Genomic DNA, 27,874 nt, shown 5'->3' with positions numbered 1-27,874 from the left:
GTCACTGCCACTATGTGAGGGAGGCGTACAGGAGTTTGTGTGTGTCATCCCTCCCTGTGGAGGGGGGCTGGGGTAGGAGTGTGTGTCACCCTTCCCCATGTGAACCCTAAAGCCTTAAAGGTAAGCAGGTAAATAAAGAAGAATCCAACTAAGCACTATTTCTTTTTAACAAGGGCTCAGTCAATTTGATATTGATTTGAATGTTACCCCTGCACAGTTCTGACTGATTACCCTTGAACTCACTTGAATATGAGTAATTTTACAAGGTGTCCCACAGTCAGCATAAGGTCACCCTATTAATGGGCCACAACTATGGAATTACAACCTGCAGCTGCCTCCCACTTGACGCGAGGGGGGGGGGAGGCAGAGGGGGATGACTCCAATAAAGGTCTTAATCTGGGGGGACTACAAGATCCATCATGCCACGCTCCATCAAGACTCAAACAGCTACCCGTCGTTGCCTCAGAGGCGCACTTTTTCCCGCATTGCACCTTGGGAACTGTAGTCCTAAGCCTGTTGCATACTGGGACTAGAAATCACCTTTAGAAATAGAGGTGATGGCTGCGGCAGACATATTTTTTCTTTTTATGCAAATGAGTTGAGGCCGGTAGCTAATGAGGCTGCAGCCGGGCGCCCGCACGTGACCAGGGGTTGTGGCGAGGCCCCGGATGTTGGGGGCGTGTCCCCAGCCGGCGAGGCGGGGTCAGTGCTGGAGGCGGGCTTGACCTCACTCTCTCCCCGTAGTCGCGGTTGCCGTCCGGGCCTGAACCCTGGAGCACGCGAGCTGAAGATGGCGGCGGAGCGCGGCTGGGTGCGGAGGCGGCGCAGCGACCAGTGCCGGCTCTGACCGACCCAGCGACTGCGAGCGGCCTCTGAGGCGGCCAGCGGGGGGGCAGCGGCTCGGGGGGCCCGCGCGGGGAGGAGCGGAGGGGAGCTCAGGACGCCGGCGCTGAGGGGGAAGCCTGGCTTGGCCGTGGGCAGGGCCGGCGGGGGAAGCCGGGGCGCGCGCTGCAGCTGAGGTTCCCCTCGTGCCGGCTGCCGGGCGGCCCGCGCCATGTTCTCGGTGCTGTCCTATGGCAGGCTGGTGGCCCGGGCAGTCCTGGGCGGGCTCTCGCAGACGGACTCCCGCGATTACAGCCTGGTGACCGCCAGCTGCGGCTTCGGCAAGGACTTCCGCAAGGGCATCCTCAAGAAAGGCATGTGCTACGGGGATGACGCCTGCTTCGTGGCCAGGCACCGGTCCGCCGACGTGCTCGGTAAGTGCTCACGCTGCGCCCGGCCTCCCTCCCCACCGCCTGCAACGGGCCGCCTTTGGCCCAGCCCAGGTGGGGGTCACTTGCGCCACAGACACCGAAACACCCCCCCGCCCACCCCCGTAAATGCCAAAAGAAAAGGCCTTTGCCAACCCTGCTTCCATGGGGCCGCTCCAAGCCCAGGCAAGGCCTTGGAGAAGTGGTGGACTGACTGCTGGGTAGTTAGGCCCAGCCTCTGGTATCTTACCTGTAATTGCAAGGCCTAATGTGTGTGAAAAGCAGAAAGGCAACAGTTCATGCGGTGGTCTTTGCTTAAGTGGTTAAAACTTAACAGTGTTGTAAATAACTTTAACAGAAAAGGTCATTGAAACAGACACCTGCTATTTTCAATGCACAGGATGCCCTTGTCAGTTGAAAGGCAAAGTGACATTGAGACTGGTTTCGAATGTCAGATTTCACTTTCAGCACCCAGTTTACCTTGGTTACGCAGGACAGTTTTGATTTATACATAGGACTGCTCTGATTCAAATGTCATCACCAGCAGTGAATAAGTCTGGATAATTATCTATACACTGACAACAGTAATATTGGGGGGGGGGGGAATGACTTTTTCAGACATTGTTGAGATTGAATTTTAATCAAAGTTCAGGGGTTGAGCTTCCCAGCAATTGAACCAACTTTGCACCATAACTTTATAGGACTGAAAAGATCTTAATGGAGTTCCAGCCTTTTTTGATTAGACCATAACAAGTGGGCTTGTGTTGGAATATATCATGGCTTTGTGATATTGGCAGTACTTCAGAATGTGGAGCTTCTGTGGTAACTTGATTACTTGAATACAATGGAGACATTATTTCAGAAAAATATATAACTTGGTGATAGGAAACAATGTTGCTGTTCACCTTTAAGGGAGCTGTGGAGATGCTGTGACTGTCCAGGAGACATGGAAATCTGATCCATGTGTTCAGTACTCTGCATCTTTTCCACTGGGTCTGAGTCTTTCCCTCTTTTGGTACCATAATTAGTAGCCATATCATATTTGGGTGCTGTTCTTTTCCCAGCCCATCTTGCCTTTCTGCTGAACTCAGCAGAGAATTACAATACGGAGTTTGTCGTCATGTTGCTATGAAAATTAATGCAAACACAAGATTGTAACTTGGATGCAGGGTCAGGCAGAAGGAGAGTTATTATTCAAATTCAGATATACTAAATAGGAAAGAGAAACAGAAAATGACTGGCAGACTAATAGAATTTATAGAAGAAGCCATCTTGATTGGCTTTTTATTGCTTTTCTAATGTTAAAATGTACCAATAACTTTAAATAAATTACTTTATGCTCTGCGGACATCAGAACCCAATATAATTCTCGATGACATAAAAATTCATCCTAATATCACAATCCATATTGCTTTAAATCATGGAAATATAGGACTAGAAGGGGCCTTGATAGATCATCTTCCCTGAGGCACAACTGAATATTATCTAGACCATCCCTGAATATTATCTACACCATCTAACTTGTTCTTAAAAAGCTGCAATGACAGATATTTTATGACCTCCCTAGACAATTTGTTCCAGAGCTTAACTACCTTTACAGTTAGGAAGTTTGATTTTAAGCCTGTTACTACTTGTCCTGTCCTCAGTGGTTAAGGAGAACAATTTATCACCCTTTTCTTTATAACAGTATTTTTCTTGCTAGAAGACCATTTTCATGTCCCCTCTTGATCTTCTCTTCTCCAGCCTAAACAAACCCAATTTTTTTTCAATCTTTCTTTGTAGGTCATGTTTTCTAGACCTTTAATAATTTTTGTTGCTGTACTCTGGACTTTGTCCAATTTGTTCACATCTTTCCTGAAGTGTAATGCCCAGAACTATACACAGTACTCCAGTTGAGGCCTTATCAATGCTGAGTAAAATGGAAGAATTGCTTCTAGGGTCCTGTTTACAACACTCCTGTTAACACATCCCAGAATGTTGTTTGTTTGTTTTTTTTTTTTTGCAGCAGTATTATATTAACTCATATTTAGTTTGTGATCCACCATAATCCCCAGATCCTTTCCTGTGGTGGTACTTCCTAGGTAGTCATTTTGTATTTGTGTAATTGATTGTACTTTGTACAGAGTGTAGTACTTTGCAGTTGTCTGTATTGAATTTCATCCTATTTAGACCATTCCTCCAGTTTGTCAAGATCATTGTGAATTCCAGTTCTGTGTTGAAAAACACTTGCAGTCCCTTCCAGTTCGGTATCATCTTCAAACTTTACAAGTGTACTCTTTATGCTGTTATCTAAATCACATATGAAGATATTGAATAGACCAGATTCAGGACAGATCTCTGCAGGACCGTATTTGATATGCCCTTCCAGCTTGATTATGAATCATTGATAACTCCTTTCCAGCTAGTTGTGCTCCACCTTATAGTAGTATCATCTAAGCTGTATTTTTCTAGTTTGAGACAGTCATGTGAGATAGTATAAAAAGCTTTTAAAATAGAGATGTATCGCTTCTACTACTTTGCCCCATCCACGGGGATTGTTACACTGTCAAAGAAGGATGGTTGGTTGGTTTGACATGATTTGTTCTTCACAAATCCATGTTGACTGTCACTTATTAATTTATTTACTTCTAAGCGCTTACAGATTTGATTGTTTTGTTATTTGCTTCATTATCTTTCTGGGTATGAAGTTAGTTAGCTGATTGGTTTACAATTCCCTGGGTTGTCCTTATTTGCCTTTTTATAGATAGATGCAATATTTTCCCTTTTCCAGTCCTCTGGTGTATCTCCTGTCCTCAGTGAGTTCTCTGAGGTAATTACTAATGGCTCAGAAATCTCTTCAGCCAGTTCCGTAAGTATTTTAGGATGTTTTAGGCCCTGCTGACTTGAAGACATGTGACTTGTCCAAGGAATTCTTAACTTGTTCTTTTCCTATTTTAGCCTCAAATCCAATGCCATTTACACTGATGTTGACTACATTAGTTGTCTGATCGCTGTTCACTTTTTTGGTGAAAACTGAAATAAACAAGGCCTTTAATGCTTCAGCCATTGCTTCATGGATAGATATGGATTTCGTCTTTGTCTTATTTTAGCTACTGTAATCACCATCTCTAGCTCCCTTCTTCCCTATTCCTCTATCTGGTTCCAATATTGATGTTGAAATTCCCTTGCTGTTCTGACGACATTCCATCCTCAAACATCCCCTCCCTTTTTTTAAGTGTACTAAGCTGAAGCTCTTCACCCCTGCTTTCTGTGCCCTATGTAACTTTGTATTGACCTACTCTCTTCCTCCTGTGCTCCTCCCAACCCGGTCTCCTTTTCTGTCTTGGTCTCCCACCTCTTGTCCACTTGGCATCTTTTCTTTCCTTAAAATTCTCTTCTGTAAACTCCTCCTATGTCTCCAACCCCTCTTGCATTTGAAGTGTTGCTTTGTTTTTTTGTGTGTTGTTTTTTTTTTGGTCTCCTGTTTTCAAAATCTTTAGGGCTAGTTTCTCATTAATTTGTTTAATGAAGAGCCTTGTACATTTAGTGTTATAGTAGAGTGGAATACTAGCACTTTGGTTGGTAAAACTTTTGGTGGTCAGGGGTTTGGGATAAAAAACACACCTCTGATCGACATAAGTTTCACTGACACCAGCACTTGTTGGGGGTGCTTTAATTATGCCAATGGGGGAGCTCTCTTGTCATCATAGAGTGGCTACACAGGAGACCTTACAGCGGCACAGCGGTATAGCTGTGCTGCTCTAAGGTCTGTCGTGTAGACATAACCTATATAGATATATTTGGACTGTTTACATTTTTCCTTCAACTGCAAAGTCTTTTTTAATTTAGATTTGATTTTTCCTATTAGTCGCTCAGTGACAAAAGTCCGCCAGATACTTTGGCGGAGTAGTTTTAAATAGTATCAGAGGGGTAGCCGTGTTAGTCTGGATCTGTAAAAGCAGCAAAGAATCCTGTGGCACCTTATAGACTAACAGACGTTTTGGAGCATGAGCTTTCGTGAGTGAATACCCACTTCGTCAGATGCATGCATCTGATGAAGTGGGTATTCACCCACGAAAGCTCATGCTCCAAAACATCTGTTAGTCTATAAGGTGCCACAGGATTCTTTGCTAGTTTTAAATAAACTCTAGATTCAGTTTATGAAGAGCAAGCCTGAGTGGGCTGAATTTGGGTGTGGAGCCACTCCCATTCAGTGGAAAATTTGCATGGGTACTGGGGATTTATGCTTTCTTTGTGTCAAAAAATTGTTGACTAACATTGGAGGCTACACATTTTTTCCTCTTTTTAATAACTAAAAGGTCATGCAGTTTTGTTTTTTAGCATAGAACTGTTCAAATAGTAGCATTGCCAGCAGATTGAGGGACGTGATCGTTCCCCTCTGTTCGGCTCTGGTGAGGCCTCCTCTGGAGACTGTGTCCAGTTTTGGTCCCCACGCTACAAGAAGAATGTGGAAAAGTTGGAAGGAGTCCAGCGGAGGTTAACAAAAATGACTAGGGAGCTGGAGCACATGACTTATGAGGAGAGGCGGAGGGAACTGGGATTATTTAGTCTGCAGAAGAGAAGTATGAGGGGGGATTTGATAGCTGCTTTCAACTACCTGAAAGGGGGTTGCAAAGAGGATGGATCTAGACTGTTTGTTTTTAGTGGTACCAGATGATAGAACATGGAGTAATGGTCTCAAGCTGCAGTGGGGGGGATTTAGGTTGGATATTAGGAAAAACTTTTTCACTAGGAGGGTGGTGAAGCACTGGAATGGGTTACCTAGGGAGGTGGTGGAATCTCTTTCCTTAGAGGTTTTTAAGGTCAGGCTTGATAAAGCCCTGGCTGGGATGATTTAGTTGGGGATTAGGTCCTGCTTTGAGCAGGGGGTTGGACTCGATGACCTCCTGAGGTCCCTTCCAACCCTGATATTCTATGAAATACAAAAATGCTGGTCACTCTGTTTCATATGTGCTGTGTAGTTCAAAGCTTGAAAAAATTACTAGTTACCTAGAAGTCAGAGACTACTAAAGTATATACCAGTCGTTCATAGCAAGATCTAGGACAAAAGTGTTTGGGAGAATGTACTATAGTTAGAACTTTAGTGAATAGTATTGTATTTGAAACAGAATGTGGCAGCAGTCTGTCTAGTTAAAAGGTAGTCCTGCTTTTCATTTTCTTTTTTACACTGTAACATACTACTGTAGGTAGGTAGGGTTAAAAACAACAACCACCCACTTAGTGTCAGTCACTTTACTGGGCAGGAAAAAGGCCTCAGGGAAAGCACACAATGGAGGATCTGCGAAAATGATCAAGATAGCGTCAAAGCTATTTTAGTAGATGAGAATGGGAATATGTTCTGTATCTGATGCCAGAAGGGCATAGAAGGCAATGTTAAAAAATTATTTTGTTTCTGAAGACATTGTTCAGAGGAACTTGTGCTGGATCAGACCAATGGCATGCCTAGTTCAGTACATTGAGTGTAATCAGGGAGGTTAGTGCTGTGTTTAAAATAAATAAATAAATTGTTGTAGACCCATAATTAGATGTAACATTTTTACTTCATATATGAAGAATGAGCTAAACAGATACTGTCTTGTCAATAAGATAGTTTCTTTGTACGTATGACAGGGAATATCGCTTCTAGCAGATGGTTTTTCTCTGATGGATAATGGATATGTCAACAGAACTCTTAAATACCGCTTGAATGTTGCCTTTTGGAAACATGATGCATACATCTTCAGCAAAAAAAGCTTTTATTTGGTCTTTTTCTTAACTGCAGTTTCTGTAACGGTGTTGAACATGATTTGTTGGCCTGCGCTTACAGTTAGACACATGTTCAGCCACACCCACTATTGACACTCATGAACAATATGTAACTTTCCTTGCATACCCAAGGCATGAGTGTGCCTGCCTGAAGGGAGAACACTTCTGTCAACTCTGTGCACGAAAACAAGAAGCAAAACTGAACACAGGCAAATATCAAGCCTTGTCTATGCTGGTAAAACTTTTCAAAAATATCCCACTGTTGTTTACACTAGATCATCTGCACTTGTTAGCAATATTGGGAGCCTTAGTGTAGACAGGGGACAGCATTTTAAATACCGGGTCAGTTAGCTCTGTTCTGTGCAGGGATAGATGACATGGCTTACAATACCAGCAGCAGCTGGCAGTCTAGGTACACAAGAACTCCCAATATTGCTCAACACTGTGATGCTGAACTAGTGTTAGCTATGCTGGGAAACTGTCTTGCAGAACTTCCCTAGTGTAGACAAGACTTTACTGTGTTCCTGTAACTCCTAAATCTGTTGATAAGCAGTTCCTCAAATGACAAGTTTGTCTTAAGCATTTGGAAAGTCCAACTCTCTCCTGTCCCACCCCCCAAAAAATGGCCGCCTACTTGGCTATTACACTGATCCCAGCTCTGCTGTTGAAGTTAGTAAAAATGTTGCCACTCAGTTTGAGCGCTAGACCTGGCCTTGCATGGAAAATTGATCTAACTGGGATATAAATTCACCTCAGTTCTCCTGTCCAGTTTGACGCACCCTGCCACTACTTGCCCTTAGCATGAAGCAGTCTTTTCTGTGCCTGATGTTGTGTCAGGGAGCTGAATCCCTAGCCTTTGGCCCCGCATGCACTGACTTCCAGGTCCCCCCACACCTCACCCTCTCTGTACAGGTAAGTGCTAGGTACACATTAACCCTTGAGTCTTTAAAATACTCCCTGCAGTATCAGCTCTTGTCACTGGACATTCACAATAATTACCAACTAAGTTTTCTGCAAAGTGATAAGTGTATCCACAGTTTGACTAGCACAACTGTGGATCAGGTCCTTTACAACATCACAGCACTGAGAGAGAATGAGTAGAAACAACAACTGGTTACACATAAAACAAAACATAAAATGCAATTGTAGATCTATGCTTAATTAACGGTTACATTTCCTATTATAGAAAATAGATTTTCTCCCAAGGATTCAATCTTTGACAAAGCTGCTGGTTTTCAGTAAAACCAGGATTCAAGTTTTCATGAATATCCCTGTACCCTACAAGGAATTTCCTCAGTAAATGGATACCAGAAGGTTGTTTTTTGCTTCTTATTTCCCCAAACTCATTGTTTTGACCCCAGACTCAGGATGGCTCTTGTTGTTTGTTCTCCAGTGTGCTGGCTCCAAGTTGTCTTCCTATCCTTGGATTGACTTGAATGAAAATGTAGCTGCCATTGTGTTTGACTTACAAAGCTTAATCTACATAGGAACCTAGACAAACGTGAATATGCATTTCTTTGTCTGATAAAACCCGTTCCTCACTTCTACTGGGGAATTAACACATGGATGTAATCTATAAAGACATACATACTTTTTAAAATCTGTACATACATTTCACAATGATAGTGATAGGCTTCAGAGTGGTAGCCGTGTTAGTTTATATCAGCAAAAACAACATGGAGTCCTTGTGGCACCTTAGACTAACAAATTTATTTGGGCATGAGCTTTCGTGGGCTAGAACCCACTTCATCAGATGCATGGAGTGGAAAATACAGTAGCAGGTATAAAGAAAGGAAAAAACCTGCTCCTGTTGGGCCAGTGTTCATGGCAGAGCGACATTGGCCAAACCGGGCAGTCTCAATGCAAAAGAATAAATGGACACACATTTGACATCAGGAATTATAACATTCAAACACTAGTAGGAGAACACTTCAGTCTCCCTGGTCACTCAATAACAGATCTAAAAGTGGCAATTCTTCAACAAAAAAACCTTCAGAAACAGACTCCAATGTGAAACTGCAGAACTGGGATTAATTTGCAAACTGGACACCATTAAATTAGGCCTGAATAAAGACTGGGAGTGGTTGTGTCCTTACAAAACCTAATTTCCCCCATACTAATTTTCCCCTACTGTTACCCACACCTTCTTATCAACTGTTTGAAATGGGCCACTCTCATTACTACTACAAAAGTGATTTTTTTCCTCCCTTGGTATCCTACTATTAATTGAATTGTCTCGTTAGACTGACCTCCCACTTGGTAAGGCAACTCCCATCTTTTCATGTGCTGTGCATTTATACGTGCTACTGTATTTTCCACTCCATGCATCTGATGAGGTGGGTTCTAGCCCACGAAAGCTTATGCTCTAATAAATTTGTTAGTCTCTAAGGTGCCACTATGATATTAATGACTAGTGCGATCCTGGTTTTCATTTGAGCTCACACAAGATTCCGTATAGATAAATACTGTGACAACAATACGTTGGGTTTGGTGAGTTTGTCAGGCCTGACAGCAGTTGCTGTTACAGAACAGAGAACTGTTGTCAGTTGTTGTAATTTGGGGTGTCAATGGTTTTTAAAGTATCTTTTATATGTTGGCTAAGTATGTGGAGGGGAGGAATGTGCACAACTAACCCATCTGTTGTTAGCTGTGTATGTTTGTTGTTTTTCCCTCCAGTTAATTTATAACTACTGCTGAAGTTCGTTATCTAGTATGCTGAAAATATAACAACTTCAAGTGGTATTTGCCACATCTTGATTCCCTTGGGTTTAGCACTGCAGCCTTACTTGCTTCATTCTTTGCTCTGAGACTTCTGAGGGTCCTTGATGTACTCATTGAGGTTGGATGAAGCCAGCTTCACAGTAACTGATGCACACACAGTCTGTAATTTGGCAGTAATTCTAGATTAGCAGGATAACTCCCATTTATGAATGCTGTAGGAGAAGCTGTAATCCAGGGAATCTTGCCCTTCACATGTTTTTCTTTAAAATGTATTCAGCTGCTTTACCTGCTGACATTATTCGTTTTTGCCATGATTTATGATCTCCTATACAGAAGCCCTGACTTAACCTTTTGCATGCTTTTGAACATAGAGTAATACATATGTCCAAGGAAATGTGCTTCTGTAGGAGTTCTGACTTTTACTGAATATACTGACAAAGTCAACGGTTTCAAACAACTTCAGTTTAGTAATTCTTCTGTCACTTAAGCAACATTTTAAACTTAACCAGTTACTGTGTGTTATGGGTGTTCAGGGTTTGAGGACATTGCATGTTATAAAATATGATAGAAGTAGTAATTAAACTGAAGTTTAACAATGCTGTTAACTCAAGACAACTATTTGTTTTGATTATCTTTTTGTATTGATGATCTGTGTCCAAGGTGAAAGCAAGGGAAACAAGGATAGTATAAATTAGTACAGCACGTTCTAATTCCTTAACAGCAACATAAGTACCAGTAGTTTTAGTTTTAAATTTTATTTCAGTGAAATCTGCTATTATACAGACAAGGCTTACTTGTAGGAATATATTGGTAGCATCTGAAGTTGTCTTAAATTCTTCCTTTTTACTGATCTTGGAGTGTCAATTTTTCAGTCTGTTGTTCAACGTTTTGAAAAATATTCAAAATTTCTTTGAACTTCAACCTCATTGGCCGTTGAAGAAAAGAGAGAAAATAAAGTAACTCTTTAATCTGAAGCTATGTCACGTTCCTTTTCTGTAAAATAACATACTTTACCCTGACAAGTTACATGTAACTTTTTTTAATTAAAAAAACCTGCAGACTGGTTGGACTGGATGGCTCGGGACTAGGAATTAAGAACCTTCTAGTGTAGGTCAGAAACTGCTCAGGTTTTACTGTGCATTGCAGATGATACTATATAACGGCTCTTTAACTTGCATTAAATGAGCTGATGATCTGTCTTTTTTTTCCCAGGGAACACAGATGTCCACTGCCCAAAAAACCACTGCTGCATTTGGTCCCCTTGCTAGCCGTCTTAGGAAAGAGAGGCAAAGAACTAAATGAGATTGAGGGGGCAGGGGCATGAGTTATCCTCATTCCTAATAGTTCTTGTAGGGCAAAGTTGAGGCACACGGGTGGTCAAGTTTCAGAAGCTTGTGCTATCAGGATCTTGACAAGCACTAAAATAACTGCACTTAAACAACAGAACCAAATCAGTGGTCATTGATTCTGGAATAATAAACTAAATGTCTTGATAAATCTGTGGCTGGTCAGAATTTTAAGTTGGATGCCATCACCTTTAAGGAAACTGATCTATTGATATCCTCAACCCTCTCCCCCATAGGAATATTTCAGAGTATTTCACTAGAGTCTTTAGGGTTGACTTGTTTAACTGGCATCAGAAACAAAAGGGTTAATCTATTCTCAACCCGAATTTATGCCTCTTATGGAGAGGTGTAGTTTTTGAAGGAGCTAGAAATGGGGTTTCCTGGGATGCTTTCTGGTGAGCTCTGCTCCAAGATCTTATACAGATGATCTTCTGTATTTCTTCTGTTCGGAGATTTTAAGAGTGGGGTTTGGCTACTGCATGGTGTACTTAAAAAACCACCACCACCACAAAACAAACACACAACCACCCCACAAAGCAGGTGTCTAAAAGGTTGTGCGCTATTTCGGGGAAAAATCTGATTAATGTTGATGAGCTATACAGAATCTGGCTCTAACCTGCTGTTGGATTATGTAGTTCATGCCAAGGTCAACTTTAAATCTTCCACTTGGATTTCAAATGGCATCCTATCTGAAGAGTGTTCGTAGATGAACAGATTTGCATTTTACTGTTTAAATTTTCACTCAACTAGAGAGAGGTTAGTTCTGTCCTTTTTCCAAAATACATCTTTTCCTTAAGTGTGCTCTGAAAGTGACTCATCATGCCGTATCATGAATAATAGCTTCATTTTTTCCAAAAAATATAATACAGAATATTCCTTCAGATTATGACTTACATGCTGAAGATCAGACAGATCATTAACCAAATTAAATAATGGAAACATTTTCAAATAGGATTATTTTTCTTATTGGGTATCTGCAATCTATCTTAATATGGCCCTCGGACGATATTTGAATACAGTAGTGTTAGCATTAAGAACAGACTGTGAAAGAATGTAAAAATATTTTAGCCGAACAGACAGCACTTTAGCATTAGCTGTTAACAAACCACCGCACTGCTATAATTTAAAAGCTTTAAAATCACTATGTGGCCAGATGAGCCAGTCATATCTTTTTGTAGTAGTTTAATTCTGTAACTTCTGTTTTGATTGTAATTGATCTTAATTTTTTACTGCCCTATCACTTTAAAACAAGTCTTGAAATGTTTTTGCTCAGCACTTACAGGGTGGCTGGTAGCCTTGGATAGTAATTTGAAGGAGTAAATCAATTGTGTTGTAATGTTGTCAATTCACTATTTAGTTTTTACTTTTTTTTTTTAAAGTCTCCCTTCTTCTACCTGTCCCTTCTGGGCTTCACTTTTTTCATTCTCTCCCTCACCACTTATATCCCCTTGTTTCCTTACCGTGAATACCTTATCGGCTCCCTTTTATATTTTTCTCTCCCACTCCCCTTGCAAAATAAACAACCCTCCCTATCCTACTTTTGGTCAATATCTCCTCCACTGCCACTCTCCATGCACCCCTTCTGCCATAGGAATTGTAAACTTACTGTGCACCTAATGGCCAAAGGACTAAACCTACCAAAGATCATACAGAAAAGGGGAGAAGTGTGGCACTGTCAGGAAATGCACAGCCCCGCAGACTTTGGAATGGTGGGGTCTTTATTAGAGTCCTCATTGGGCCCAGTTCAGAGGTTCATCTCTTGTAGCCTCTGGCTAATAGGTGCCTTGAATTTTCCTCCTCCTACTTCCCATTCCTACTATGAGAGAGAAAAGGAACATTCTCTTTCATATCCCAGAGACTCCAGACTGCTGCTAGTAGTGAGGGACTCTCCTAAATCCCTCCCCTCCAGCCTCCTGCTCCACTGTGCTATAGCTTTAGCACTTGCTGCTGCTCAAAGCTTGAAAGCTTTATCAGAGTGGAACTAACCTGATTCACGTTAGAGTCAATGCTGTTCTGAATAGCTACAGTGAGCCCTAGTGAGTTTTAACTCTCGTGCTTGGTTAAAGGTGTAAGCAACAATAGAGGCTCTGGAGTGCTCCTAGAGCACAAAATTGCATTGATTTGAATAGTTCACGTTTGGAAGCCTTTCTTCAAACACTTTTTTTTTTAAATGGAAATTTACTTTCTACAAAAATTGCCGGTCACAGGAAAGGGACCACTTCACTATGAATGAGCAGTACAAGAACACCTATCTGGAGATGTTGGATGGGAAGGGAGTTTCCCTGCATTATCTTCATTTCTGTTCTATTTAAAATCTTTACGCTTTTTCTTCCCCCAACACTTTCATTAGCCCACACAGAGGAAGGGATGGAAGTGTAATTTGTATCCCTGAAAAGCGACTTAACTTGCCAAGAAATCTATCATATAGCAAAGTCAGTCTCTTCACAGAACATCATTCTAAGCAGTTTTTTAGTTTGACTTTTTAAATCTGTTTTACTAGCTGTCTGATGTGTATGGACCTTTACCCCACAGCTAACATTGGAAGTTCACTTAAATATGGGTACTTTCCGTAGTGTATAGTTTCTTTAAAATCAAAAATTCCCTTCCAGGTCTCTCTCTTCTGTTAGACTATCTCTGTGCTGTTCTCATGTCATAGTAAAATTGTAAATAACTATTTGGGAAAAAATGTTTAATACAGAAATATGGTTAGCAAACTAGTGTTTGTGTGTTAGCTATTGGACCTTCTATGTATATACGCTAGAATGAAATGAATATCAAAGGGTTTTGAAACTTTTGTTTTGTTAACAGTAAATTGTGGCTTTTTTTCTCTCTTTAGGGGTAGCAGATGGTGTAGGTGGCTGGAGAGACTATGGGGTTGACCCTTCTCAGTTCTCAGGGACTCTAATGCGAACATGCGAACGCTTAGTAAAAGAAGGACGGTTCGTACCAAGCAATCCTGTTGGAATTCTTACCACAAGTTATTGTGAGCTGCTACAGAACAAAGTACCTTTGCTTGGTAAGAGCAACAAATATTGTTCATTGTGCATGTCCTCTAGACACAGGCTTGTAGATTCTAAATTGTTTTAATGTTTAAACTTAGTACACCAGCGTGACAAACCAGGGCCAGCCTTTTAATTTAAAAAGGAAAACCTGAAATGAAATTGCAGGTCTGTAACCCAGTATGTCTTGTGAGAATCTTGCAGAATGGATTCAAAATAAGTTCCTACTGAAGTCAGCTACTTGCTATATACAACAACTCATTCTCAATTTGAAACCTTTTAGGAGTTTGTAGTTTTGTGTCTAAACTCAGCCTGAACCCGTATTTTTCTGAAGATAGTAACAGGATACTCTGGTTACTGGGTCTCCTTGCTTTACTGCTACTTTTGAGCTTCCTGTGCACTGTGGGTTTTAGACTTCACTGAATGTCATTTAAAGGCTTGTGCTGTACAATTATTGGTATCCTCCTGTATGTCCTTTTCTTTGTGGGAAGAGATTATATGAAGCACAGCTAAAGAAATATGCTACAACTAATGGCTTGCTAAATGTTGTGCACCTAGTATGCCTTTGGATATGTACACTAACTCCCTTGGAAAGCAATGGGAATTATGAGTGGACATGAAGGCAGAATTTGGCTCTGAATGGGCAACCTTGAAAACTGAACACTAAGGGGACACTTACAAGTTTTCAGACCAAGAGCGAGTTACTCTGCCTGACTCACATGCTTCTCACCTGACTTTAAACTTCTTTGCCAAAAGACCTCTGTGTAAACTATATTTAGCTAAAGTTTGCTGAGCTCAGAAACAGATGTTCACTTTTTATTATACATGTAAAGAATGGATACAAACCCCAGAAATGACCTTGTCACTTTAGACTAGCACTGTTTAGTAGTTCCTTCGGTGGGTTTAAGTGTTTAACTATACTGGTGCTGTTTTTTGTACAAAACAGTCCAAGTAAACAAGTGATCTACAAGGTGGACCACGGGTAATGAGTTCTAGCAGCCCTTTTACAGAGGGAGGCAACTTTGCTGCTTGACCTTTCAAATTCTCAAGAGCAGCATATGTTGTCACAAGATCTGCATTCCACACATGGATTTCTAGTTACAGTACCTGTTAAGTTAGAATATGAAACTAATGAACTTTAGTCTTTTCCTGCTCTTTCTTCCCTTCAAAGCACTGGAAAGAGTCACTTGTGGTGGGAGTTATTCTCCATGTATTTATTCTTTAACAACCCTCCTTCTCTCCCTCGCCCCTCCCCCCCTCGGATCTTTTTATGTCGTATCTTGCAGTAGTTCCTCTGCTTAAGAACAACCAAGTAGGAACTATCTTTCCTTGCTTGTGCTTGTGGCCTGATGCTGGTTTCCTCAGTGCAGAATCCTGCAAATACTTGGACTTGAAATAATAAGGAAGAGGGAGGAAAACTGAAATTATTCCAGGCACAATATTTGTGTTGCAGTGCTATTTTGTCCATTCTGTTTTGGACTCCCATTAGTTTATTAATTCTGGAGTCTAACAGTCTACTTTATGCAAGTGTAAAGTGACTTTGCTGATATGATTTTTACTTGTCCTTCTCTCAGGCTTGCTGGGGGATCAGGGTCCTATATGACTATATTGACTTCTTATAAATATTTGAAAGTATTGTGGATAAAATAGTTGACCACAGTTTAGTGGCAGATTTACTAGGTACTTGAAAAGAAGAGAGCATACACTCCTATGACTAAACATTAAGTAGGATCCTTGAAATATATATCCTTCCTTTCTTCCTTGCAATGAGTTAGGACTTCGTTGCTCTTCGATTGCAACAAAGATCTCTGTCAAAGGTGGTAGTTAATGGCCAGGTGCTAAATAAAAGGTCTAGATCCTGAGTCTAGCTCAGTGTAAACACCATGGTCTATCAGAAACGCAGCTGTGCTTTGAAACATCTTCCAGTGGATAATCTAGATTTTTCTCTGTCTGGTATCAAAATGTCTAATAGTGTGAGAGAACTCTTTAGATTCAGTTGTACTTCACATTCTTTAGGAAAGATTTGATTTTTTTTTAGTTAGAATTACCACCTTCTTTAAGGAAGTCAGTGTATTTCCTTCTCTGTGAAGGACCTGGACAGTGTTGGCCCTTTTCCAATATAATATTTGCTGTGATTTATCTACTGTCGCCATGAGCAACCAGTCGCAGATGCTGCATTGGAATGAATGAAAACTCTACAATGCCCTCAGCATGAGTGGAATAATTTCAGAAATATCAGGGATGTTTCTATTCCTTCCCTTCTTATTCTATATTTTAATCCATCTAGAATGGTAATTACAAAAGTTTCACAAAAGGAAATTTAGTAGGAAGTTAATATACCAAAAACAAGACAAGAACTTTAAGACCCCCCCGAGATAAATACTGAAGACGATTGCAAAACTATCAGTTACAGAACAAGTGATAATGTTTGAATGAATTTCTGGATAGTCCTAGTTAAAAGCTTGGCATATGCTGTTGTAAATGTTACAGAAACTTTCCCAGTTGTCAGGATGTTGATCAGCCAGCTATAAAGTGTCTAAGCAGCTAACAGTGCCTTCTCGCACTTGTTTAAATATTGGAGCTAATTTCTTGATTTAAAGCAATGCACTTATTTCTGAATAAATTATATTAATATACCATACATTCCTCTTAAAATCTAGACCTCTTTTGGAGCCAGTCTTACACAGTTTTTTGTCTTAAAAGGAAAAAGGAGCATGTTCGTTGCTCTGCCACCAATACTGGAACGATGTCTACTGACCATTTCCATTAATCTATTTACTGTATACAAATTATTTGTAGTTGTGAATGAAAGCATGTGGACAACACCTAGCATAGTGTAAGTGCTACAGAATCTTGCTACTAATACCTTCACACTAATGGTAGTTTCATGATTTAGTTTCAGAGTGGTACTTTCTGTAAAACAAGCCTCCTATAGGACACTCTGCTGACATAGCAACACCTAAATATTTTCCAATAGGAAATGTATTGGAATGTATCAGCACAATGTAATGAAACAAATCTGTAGCTGGGGTTGGAAATGATTGCAGTTCCTACTCTTAATGCATATTCACTTTGTTTTGTATTTAATGGATATTTGTCTGATTTTTGCCAACAATGACAGGTAATCTAACAGCTGGCCTAAGAAGAAAATCTGTTGAACAGATAGATCCTGTAATGTATATGCTGCTACTTCTAGTCTATCTCCAGTTGATCAAATTAATTTATTTTTTTCCCCCTAGGGAGCAGTACAGCTTGCATAGTAGTTTTGGACAGAACAAGTCATCGTTTACATACAGCAAATTTAGGAGATTCTGGATTTTTAGTAGTCAGAGGAGGAGAAGTAGTACATCGATCTGATGAGCAGCAACATTACTTCAACACTCCATTCCAGCTGTCAATAGCTCCACCAGAAGCAGAGGGAGTCGTCTTAAGTGATAGGTGAGATGGGGAATTAATCAGAAACATGGATCAAGAACTTGAGATTTTCATCCCAAGGGCTCACAGTTCTGGTCTTTGTACTGAAACTTAACACACAAGCTTTTAATAATGTTCCATTTGAAAGGTGAATCCCCTTCCCCACCTGCTTTTCTTCAAGGTAGTGTAAGCATTTCTCAGGCTTGAATTTATCAAATCTTATAGGCCGTTGCCATGGTCTAATCTCTGCTCGTGGTGGCAATGATCTGCTTTCATGCAAGTGATTACTTTCTGTAAAGTTAGGTGCACACTGAATATAAAGCGTTTCTGATATCCTCAAAGGGACTTGTGTATCATGGAACTGTTCTGTTGAAAATACAAATATACCTGTTTCTGTACATTATACACCATTAATGTGTCCACTTTGTCTAGTTCCTAGAAATGACTTCACCTGTCATGTGCTGCAATATCTGGACACAACAGGAAAATTCAGGTTGTAGTAACCTTCATGATAAATTCAATTGCTTCTGCAATTTAAGTTGAGCTCTTAACATTATTGCAATTGCCAATAGCTTTTGGCTGCTGCTTCTTTATTTAGCAGCATTTGTAGGAGCCTCAAATGCTAGTTAATATTGGCCTACTAATGATTCAGTATTTGGTGCATTTTCTTTTCTTTTTTTAAATATTCTGAACAAAGTTAAAACTGAATTTTTTTTTTTTGTAGCCCATCTAGGGTCAGGGAATATGGTATAAAATACTTTATGCTATAGTAAGCTTTATTTTAAACTAAACTAGGAGAATTACTTTATGGAACTTATGTAAAGTACATATTATGCCATTATCTGGAAGAATATTGAAGCATGGAAAAGTGACTGCCAGGCATCTGGCTGCAACATATCTGCAGTGAGAGGCAAATAAAGATTGACAGTTATAACACACAGTGCACAACTAGCTAGCAAAGCTGGCCTAATGCAGAACACTTCCCCCCCCTACCATTTGCCTTAAGTCACATATAGTGTGTTCAGGTTATTGTATACTGCGATAGTGCCTCCTCTTATTGTGGGTTTTCCTTCACAATCCCCATGCATCATTTGGGACTGATTGGGAATACACTGATTTACATAGCCAGGTAGTGAATACTTGAGGAACAGAGCAGGGAAGCATGTGACTGCAGCTTGCATTTCAGTACAGTTAAGTTTCCAGCAGCACACTCCGTTCAATCAAAATGAGCAAAACTCCATTTTGGCAGAACTCCGAGCTCAAAGATGGGAATGTTACAGCAGCACACCCTGTCCAATAGAAACTAAGTCACTTCAAAACAGAGGACTAGCAGAGGACATGATTTCAAAGCAATTTGTATTTCAGTGCTGGCTAATAATTTTTCTAAACTAATGAAACTTCACTAGTGAAATCTAAAACATGAAAAGCAAGACATACGTCCTTGTCTAATGTCTGTCTGTTCTTGGGCTATTTTTGTAATAGAGTAAAGGAAGTGCTTTTTCTTGGATTATTTGGTAATTATTTTATTTAAACATTGTATAAGTTACATTTCTTAAATCAAAGATTATAGACTCATTAAAATGCGCTCTTTTTTTTTAAAAATCCTAAATATAGAAAGTGATAGAGCTGTGTCCAGGGAATGCAGTATGAATCTGAAGTTCTTGTTCTGAGGTTGTAGACTCCAAATTGGGCAAGGTTTGGGCTTTATAATTTTTAATACCAAAAAAGTTCTTTTGAGGATGTTTGGAAATAGTTCCAACTACTGATGGTTCTTTGTGTATGGCTTTAATTATAGGAAAGTATACAAAGAGTGAAGGGAGGAGAGCTGTCATAGGAATTTGAAATTTGTGCACTTCAAAAGTCCTCTTTAGTGCACAATAACTGTAAATTGTTCTAATAGTTCTTGAGTGAAATCTAGGTATCTTCAAAAGTACAGTCCATTATATGAAAAGACAAAAATAGCTATCAAGAATAACGTTCTTGGAAATTAGAAAAGACAAAAACTGAGTCGTCATGGAATAAGGAAAGTGTGAGATGAATCAGCTTTTAAGATGCCCGCACTTCCACTCTGACTCATGGTTATATAAAGTCACCTAGTCTGTTGCACTCTTAACATTAATTGCAAAGGTAATTAAAAGTCAGAGTAAATGTCAGTATTTTTCTTCTATCGACTAAGCTTAGTGTTAAACTGGCTCTATCCAGGTGAGAGTCAAGTAACCTAAAACTCTAATTTTGAAATGCTAACCTTTCTGAAACGATAAGTTTCAGTCACAACCCTTCTATGGTGTGCTATGCATTTTTTATCCAAAAATCTCTTGGCAGGATCTTGTCTATGCCAAAATAAATACTTTCTCCTGTGTATTATGCACCAGTGGAATATCTGGCTACTGCCCACTGTTGGTGGTGATGTACCTAAACAGTCTGAAATACTTTGGGATCCTTCATGATAAGATGTATCCAGTAAGCAGGCTTGCCATTTCAATCTTAAATTAGCCTTTCGGTTATAGCCCTGTTCTACATATTTAAGTGGGAATGAGATGGAAACTTTGAACTGCAATACCACCTAATGGTTACAATGGAGATATACTTCTAAAATATATTAGACTGAAGAACTGTCCCAATCAATCATTTTCAGTGCAATTTTCTGGTGTAGTGTTTCAGATGCCACCTATTTGTGATTATACTTCCGTTATACTGGCTTTCATGACAAACTACACTGCAGTATCTTTCCAGAAAACAGTGAATTGCAAAGCCTAGTGATGCTGTAATTGAACAGGATTTGGTACCATTGGCATAAGCTCATGTCCATTTCTTTGACATGGTGGTGGTCTCTTCACAGCCCAGATGCTGCGGACAGTACTACTTTTGATGTTCAGCTAGGAGACATTATTCTGACAGCAACAGATGGACTTTTTGACAACATGCCTGACTATATGATTCTTCAGGAGCTAAAAAAGCTGAAGGTAACTGAAAGTGAACTGTGTGCAGTTGAATTTCGATACTAAACTCATCTATAATAGGAATAATGGGCAAAAATTGTTACTTCCTCTTAAATGTTCCAAGAAGGGCTTTTTTAGCTAACAAATGAATCAGAACACCATTGTATTAAACAACTTTATCTGGGGTGACAGGATTGTTAGGCTTGAAAATACAATACAATTCAACTGTAAAAGCTGAAAATGGAATATAAGAACTAGTATAAATCTGTGTAATATCCTTGAGGAAGCTATTTTGATAGTTTTCCTGTATATTAACTTTTCAGTGGCCTTTCATTTTGTGGTTTCAAAAGAGGCTTGTCTGCTGATAGGATCTTATCCCTGAGATACTTTCTGTCTACCAACACCTTTCAGTAATTTAAGTGGCTGCCTTGCAGACAGAGTGAGTTGGAGATGCGCTAGGAATTGTCTTAAATGCTTGCTTGAAATTTTGCTCTTGTGGGTAACGGGAGGAATTCTCATTATTTTCCATGAGAAATCTCTCATCTTTCATCCTTTTTTTTCCAAACAGCATTCAAACCTGAAAGGCTCCATTTCACTCTAAAGCTATGGCTAGGTTAGGTATTGGGTGCTTTGTGTTTTTTTTAAAAAGGTGTAGTAGACAGGGTTCAACACCTTGAAAAATGTGTTGGAGGGGAGCCTAGGATTGACCATTATCTGCTAACACTTTTAAAACAACATATTCTTAGTCTGGAATGGATATACATGGCTCTAGTGTTGCAGGGGAAACATAGCGCCACCTATTGCCACATTCGGGTAAGACCGCAAATAGAAACATGGGTTATGATGGAAAGTTGAGCCAAGAATTGTCAAAGCCTGTTCAGTCCCCAACCTGTTAGGGAAATTCAGATATGCATGTAAAAGCATGTATGAATTAGAGGCGATCAAAATGGTTAAATGTGAAAATACCTGTTTTGTCACCTGTCTTGCTCAACATGGAAAGGAATCTGTTCCTGAGTAAAGCAGCAGGCACCGAAAATGTACAGAGGATTGGAACTCTTGGAGGAAATGTATTATACAGAGAGCTTGTATCCTCATTGGATTTTATCACTGACTTTGAAAAAACTAAACTAGATAGTTAGGGGAAAGCTTATTGGCTCCCTCTTCTCTAAAAATCATTCAAGTGAAGAGTTTTTTATGGGGGCGGTAACTTACATTGTTAGGCACAATCTGCCTGTGCTGGGGATCCAAACTTCTTGTATCCCACAAAAAAAAGTAGTTTATAAAGTTTTATTCTGATTTGATCCATAACCCAGTGTAGGGTATTTAAAAATTTTTTTGGCAAAACTTATATTTTTAAACATTTTTACGCTGCATGGTAATATAAAGCCTTTGTTCTACACATACCCTTATTACTAAAAGTAGCTTTATTTTTCCATTCCTTGGTCTAGGATGGTGCTTTGGTGCTATGATCGAGCACTCTGCATTTTATGGAGGCAATATTTTTGAGTGAACACTTCTTTGGTTTAGCATTCCCTTTGCAAAGATTGGGTGTCAGGCTATACAGCAGAAAGGAGCTGGATGAATGAGGGGTGCTCTGGGTAGTCAAAATAAGCAAAGGGAAAGCCTAGTTTCTCAGCAAGATTCACCTTTGACACTTAACATATAGGGAAGTGCAGTCTTCTGCTTTCTCCCTTCCTAAGATAAGTGGTTTCATAAAACTTGGGCACAAATTATTATAGTGGCAGATAGAGGTTGAGACTTAATTTCCTGCACAAACATTCTTAAAGTACATTGATTTTAATTCAAGGTATAACTGAGATTCCCTTGAAATAGGAAATGATACCTACTATCAATGGGAGGTGGGGAGGAGGTGGTTGAGGGATAGCTCAGTGGTTTGAGCATTGGCCTGCTAAACCCAGGGTTCAATCCTTGGGGGGCCACTTAGGGATCTGAGGCAAAATCAGTACTTGGTCCTGCTAGCAAAAGCAGGGGGCTGGACTCAATGACCTTTCAGGGTCCCTTCCAGTTCTCTGAGATAGGTACAAATAATATATGGAGATATACCTGCTGTCTAACTTGCAACAGAAAGATGTTAATATTCACATCATGTTAATTGTATCACTATTCCAATAATATGTATGTGCCTGAATAGAATTCCTGTGGTGGGTTGCTCTTGTAAGAATAACTTGTTCTTCCATCAATTTAGAATTCTAATTATGAGAGTATACAACAGACAGCAAGAAGCATTGCTGAGCAAGCTCACGAACTGGCATATGACCCCACTTACATGTCACCTTTTGCACAGTTTGCATGTGACAATGGATTGAATGTGAGAGGTAAGATTTCCTTCTCTGGGGTAACATAAATCTGATGGTGTCAGATGAAATTCCTTTGTTGGATGCATGCCAGAGTTCCTGAATAGTAAGTGATCTTAGGTATGTTCTGGGATAGAAGGATGCCTGTCATAATTGGGAGGTAGTGTGATCCAGTGCTTAGGACATGGATGAAATAGTCAGACCTGTTCTATTTTTGGCTTTACCATTGACCTGTTGGGTGGCCTTGGGTGTAGCATGTCTCCCCTCTTTATTTTCCCTCCCATCCTCTGTCTGGTCTGAGATTGTAAACTCCTGTGATAGGCATTACCAGAGTACATATAACAACTCTTGTTTTTATTTTAGTAGTCTGTTTTGCAGAATGCTTCCCATTCATCTGACATTATTCAGTCCCTTTGCACTCTGTGATCTTCCTCTTCCATCCTCTGGAGAGGTCTCTAGTACACCCAGCAGAGTCCTGAGGGTTCCATTTAATAATTCACTTTTAAAGAAAGGAAAAAGTGTTCCTAACATAGTGGGCAAGGCTGCCGGCAAAGCCCATTGAAATCCCCTCCTATTGCTGGGGGGCTGTTAGCCTGTGTGCGTCTCTCATCATTCCATCTGCCTTGTGGGTGTGAATCTCTAATCTTCTTAACTCCTGCCAGCCAGAGAATCTGTTGCTAGCTGTGGAGAGCACAATCATTAGCTGCTTCCCTTGTGCTGGTCCTTTGTATCCACTGGCTTAATGGGAGGTTGTGTAACAAAATACCACTTCACGGAGTACTTCACCAGAACTGTACACAGCATTCTTACAGCACCACAACGCACAATCCTTTTTAATGGGTTTTGCAGTTGAAGAGTTTGGTAATATCTTGCATTAGCAGAATAGATCAGTAGCCCTCTGAGATCCTTGCAATAGATCATGTGGGTCTGTATACATCTGCATTTTGTATAATACAAGTGATTTTGTTACTGCAAATACATTAACTACAAAATTATACAAGTTTTTTCAAAGACTATTAAACCCACTCAGCTGCTTTTCAAATGTGAATAACAATCTTCTTTAAATAAGGGGAGGAATCTAAATACATTCCTTATTTTTGAGTGATTTACTAGGTCTGAGTTCAGTGATGTACTGAATCAGATTTTAACATATGTCCAGACTTGGAGGGGGGAAGAAAATTCTTTTGAAAGATAATTTGAAAATAGGCTTTCCACTTACCTTTTAAAAACAATACTGAAGGTACTCAGTAATGCTTAAAATAGTATATAGGAAAATGCTTTTCTTACAGGTCTCTCTGATGCTATCAGTTACTTTGGAAAAGGCATTAGAGGCTTTCAGATGCATGTGTCTAAACATACATTACTAATTTTGAATCTTGACTAGTTTCTTAACAACCCCCCCCCCAAAAAAAAAAACAAACCTCCATGTAGAATGGTTTCATCAAACTATACATGCCTTTTTTTTCATTGTGTAGTTTCCTGATCTGCTCTTCAGATTAACACATTTGATTTTTCTTGCATTACAGGGGGAAAGCCAGATGACATCACCGTCCTTCTTTCTATTGTAGCTGAATATACAGACTGATTTACCTAAAATGTCAGTGTCTGTTCTTTATTCTGGAGTTTCTAGCTTCGTGTGTACTGTTTCCTGCTGGCAGGATCGCTTTCTTTCTTTGCAGCTGATCTCAATGGCCAGTTACTCAAGCTTGTTGCCTCTTATGACACAATTGAGATCCTTTAAGAACCACTATTGTAGTACACTGGTCTTTGTCTGCCAGCAAGAAATGAAGAAACTTAAGGCATGAAGCTTGTCTCTCAAAACTAAGTAATCATTCACAAGGTGGGGGAAACCAGATCCATATGGTTACTACTTTTAAAATGTGACTAGTTTCAAATGATCAATATTGATTGGTTTCAATTCAAAACTAGATTTAATAAATAAAATTGATAAACCCTCCACAACAGGGTGTATTACTATTCTGCTAGAATCAGCCATTCAACAAAGGAGATGTTACAAAGCATACTTTCATAAACATAGTCTTGTTACAGTAATAGGTGAGGATTTGTTTATATATAACTCCAATTTTCAAGGGGTTTATAGCTGCTGTAAACATTTTGCTCTTGGCATACATGGTGTCAGCCTTAGCCTTTTTCTAGTACAAAATTTGAAAAAACAAAATTAGTTTGAGCTGTATGGATGCACAAGTGTTCTGTGATTTCAGGTGCTTAATTGTGATCTTAAATGAAAGTTTTTTTTGCAAATAATTCGTCCATAATGGAGCCTCATATCTCTGGATGTTTTTTGCAGAGGGGAACTTTTTTGTTTAAAAAAGGTTTATTAATATTTTAAGTTGTAACTCAAATTCACAAAAGCCAGAATATTCAAAGTTGAGGTTTAGCATAATATCCTTAATCTGTGTCTGATCAGCATGTGATGACATGCCATGTATGCTTCAGTATCTAAGAATGATGGGTTGCATTAAGAACAGATAATCCTCAGCTCTGAAGTGTCTTGCTTTTGTTTGCAGAGAACTTTACTGTTAACTAGGCATAGTTTGTGTTAATATTGCCATTCTTGCTTTGTATAACATAGAATCTGTACCAAATTACTTTGATTGTCATGCTGACTCATGTGCACCTCTGCTTATGCTGTGGCAGCAGCAGTAAGTATACAAATGGAAAATAGTTAACTAATAACTAGCAAAATTTACATTTCAGTAACTGATATTAGGGTTTTCAGAATGAACCTTCATGATGTTTACAATTATTTAATAGCCACTTTGCAATATAGCTTTTCCTTATGAATTTTAGTAGCTCACAATTGTTTCCCCAATTTCTGCAAGCTCTCTTTCTGAGCTGCATAAAAGCTGATAGCTATAAAGATCATACATATTTTTGGTCAGATTTTCATTAACTTTTTTTGCTGGTAGAAAAGTACTTAGAAATAAATTAAAGCCATGTTTTATATAAAAGTCAGGTAACGATGTTTAGATGAGTGCAGTTAAACTTGGTCAGTAAGGAATCTCTCCTTGTCTGAAAGGAGATTTTACTACCTGGTTCATTGTATTAAAACTGTTAAGTTTGAGGAAATCTCAAATTGTTTAAAGAATTTTTTTTGGTGGAGTTGTACTGTATATTTGCATAATTGTATGTCAAGCTTTTATTTTATTTAAAATCACTTAACATGTACCATGTACATGTCATTTTACTATATTTTAATGCATCATGCTTGTAACAGGCATTTCATTTATGAGAATGAGTGATTAATTTGGAAGCTGTTCAGTAATTTATCTGCTAGTCATAAATTGGCCTAATGTTAGATATATTTTAAATCACCTTTAACTACTTGTCAAAATGCCTTAACTACCCTAACTTGGCCAAAATAGTAGTAGTTTGGTGGGGATATGGGAAGGATTATACTAATGAAGAAAATCTTAGTGTTACTTTTTTTTATTGTATATACAAAAAAGTAACAGTGATTGGCAGACAACTTAGCACAAACTGTTTGCAGTCCCTTTAATTTTTAAAATTTGAGCAAGCTGTATCTAGGTACACTTTGTTGGAGGGAATGTATTCATGCTGCGGTACAGGGCTTCATTTCTAGTGTTAGAGGAATGTCTCTCAAATCTGGACATTCTCTACACTAAATTCTCCAGTATTTACTGTCACAATTCCTTGTTAGAGCAGACTTGATCAATTACTATCTTTCCCTATTCTTGAGCTTACTCTGATATTATGTCCCTGTAGAGCTGAACTGTTTCCTCACTTTATAATCCTGCTCAGCCCTCCCTGTTCACTATTTTCTGTAACTACAAATTAGGGTATGTATGTGAATCAGATAAGTGAGTGGCAAAGGTGCTTTTTTTCTCCCTTGAGCTCAGTTGTCACTGTGCTCTGCCTCTACTGATCCAGGGTCTGGAATCCTAGATCATAGAAATTCAGCTGTCCTGTTAATGGCTAAACTGTCTCACCTGATGAGTCTGATTCTAAATCTTGTTTTTATGTTAATGCAGTTTTTAGTCAAATAGTATATATAAAGCCATTTGCATCATAGATCATGATTTTTTTAATGAAGAACAAATTTGGATTTTAATTTACAATTTGTAAATTTATCCCTCACTGGACACACCAAAGACCAGCAAAGCTTATAGCTTTTTCCATCTGTTAAAGCAATACTGTATTATAAAGAGTTAATATTTTTATCACATGCTTGAGAATTGTTTTTCTGTTTTAAGATGTGCACTCTAAACATATCAGAACCTAATTTCTTCCTATGAATTCTTATAAGCTGTCTGCGCACAATAAATATTTACAGAAAAGGAGATGACAGGACCCGTGTATTTAAAGTAACCTTAAAAAGATGCATGAAGCAGTAATCCTTCCTAGGAATTAATTATTGTAATTTTATCATGAGGGACATGCAGGAAAGACATTTCAGGTGTATTCATCTGAGTTGGAAACATGAAAGGTGAACAGGCTTTCACCAGCTGGAGGGGGTTTGCTCTGTATCAACAGCTGTTTGGTGGGGAACAGTAATCTGAAAAGATGGAACAGCTTTGTATACCAGTAGCCTATCATACCAAGTAATGCAAGAGCAGCTGCAGGAGCTGGGTGTCTGCAGGTGAGAGGCGCCTAGGATAATACTCTTTTGGAGGGATTGAAATGTTCCTGGTTCCTTGTCCCATTAATAGCTATCTTTGGGAGAGCTGCAACATCCAGTTTCTCTTAAGAGTTGCTACCTTTGCAGCCAATAAAGAAGGAATGGGAAAAACTGTAGAATTTGGGACCAGACTGGATAATAAGAAAACTATCTGAAGGGGTGTGTGAAAGTGTAACAAAGATGATGTAAGTATTTGGTAATTGGAATTCATCTCTCTTGGCAATAGGTAACTTCTCGGTGGAAAACCAGACTATGAATGTGTAGAAGTTGACTGTTTGTAGTAGATTCTGACAAAGATAGCTGAGATAATGAAACAAATCTGAGTCTGTATCTAATGAGGATGCTTTTGTGTTAGACTATCATTTTACCTATACTTACCTAAGAGGCAATTATGTGAAGTGGATGTCTGAAGTATGCAGGAATAGTTCTGTAAATACATTTAAATGAACTGTAAAGATATTTAATAAATATAGTATTTATACTAA

General features: G+C 39.3%; 1 protein-coding gene across 1 annotated transcript; it reads left to right on the top strand.

Annotated features, from left to right (window-relative positions):
* The first annotated feature begins 973 nt into the window (after positions 1-973).
* Positions 974-27,874, top strand: PPTC7 (protein phosphatase targeting COQ7). The gene is made up of 6 exons (XM_050924394.1): positions 974-1,256; positions 13,899-14,078; positions 17,301-17,499; positions 20,315-20,438; positions 22,621-22,750; positions 24,256-27,874. The coding sequence occupies exons 1-6, from the start codon at positions 1,055-1,057 to the stop codon at positions 24,312-24,314; spliced, it is 894 nt and encodes a 297-aa protein (XP_050780351.1). The 5' UTR covers positions 974-1,054; the 3' UTR covers positions 24,315-27,874.

This window comes from Gopherus flavomarginatus, chromosome 15 (assembly GCF_025201925.1).
Source record: "Gopherus flavomarginatus isolate rGopFla2 chromosome 15, rGopFla2.mat.asm, whole genome shotgun sequence".
Classification (NCBI taxonomy): domain Eukaryota; kingdom Metazoa; phylum Chordata; order Testudines; family Testudinidae; genus Gopherus; species Gopherus flavomarginatus.
Note: the sequence above shows the minus strand (reverse complement) of the source record. Positions and strands in the feature narration are given on the sequence as shown.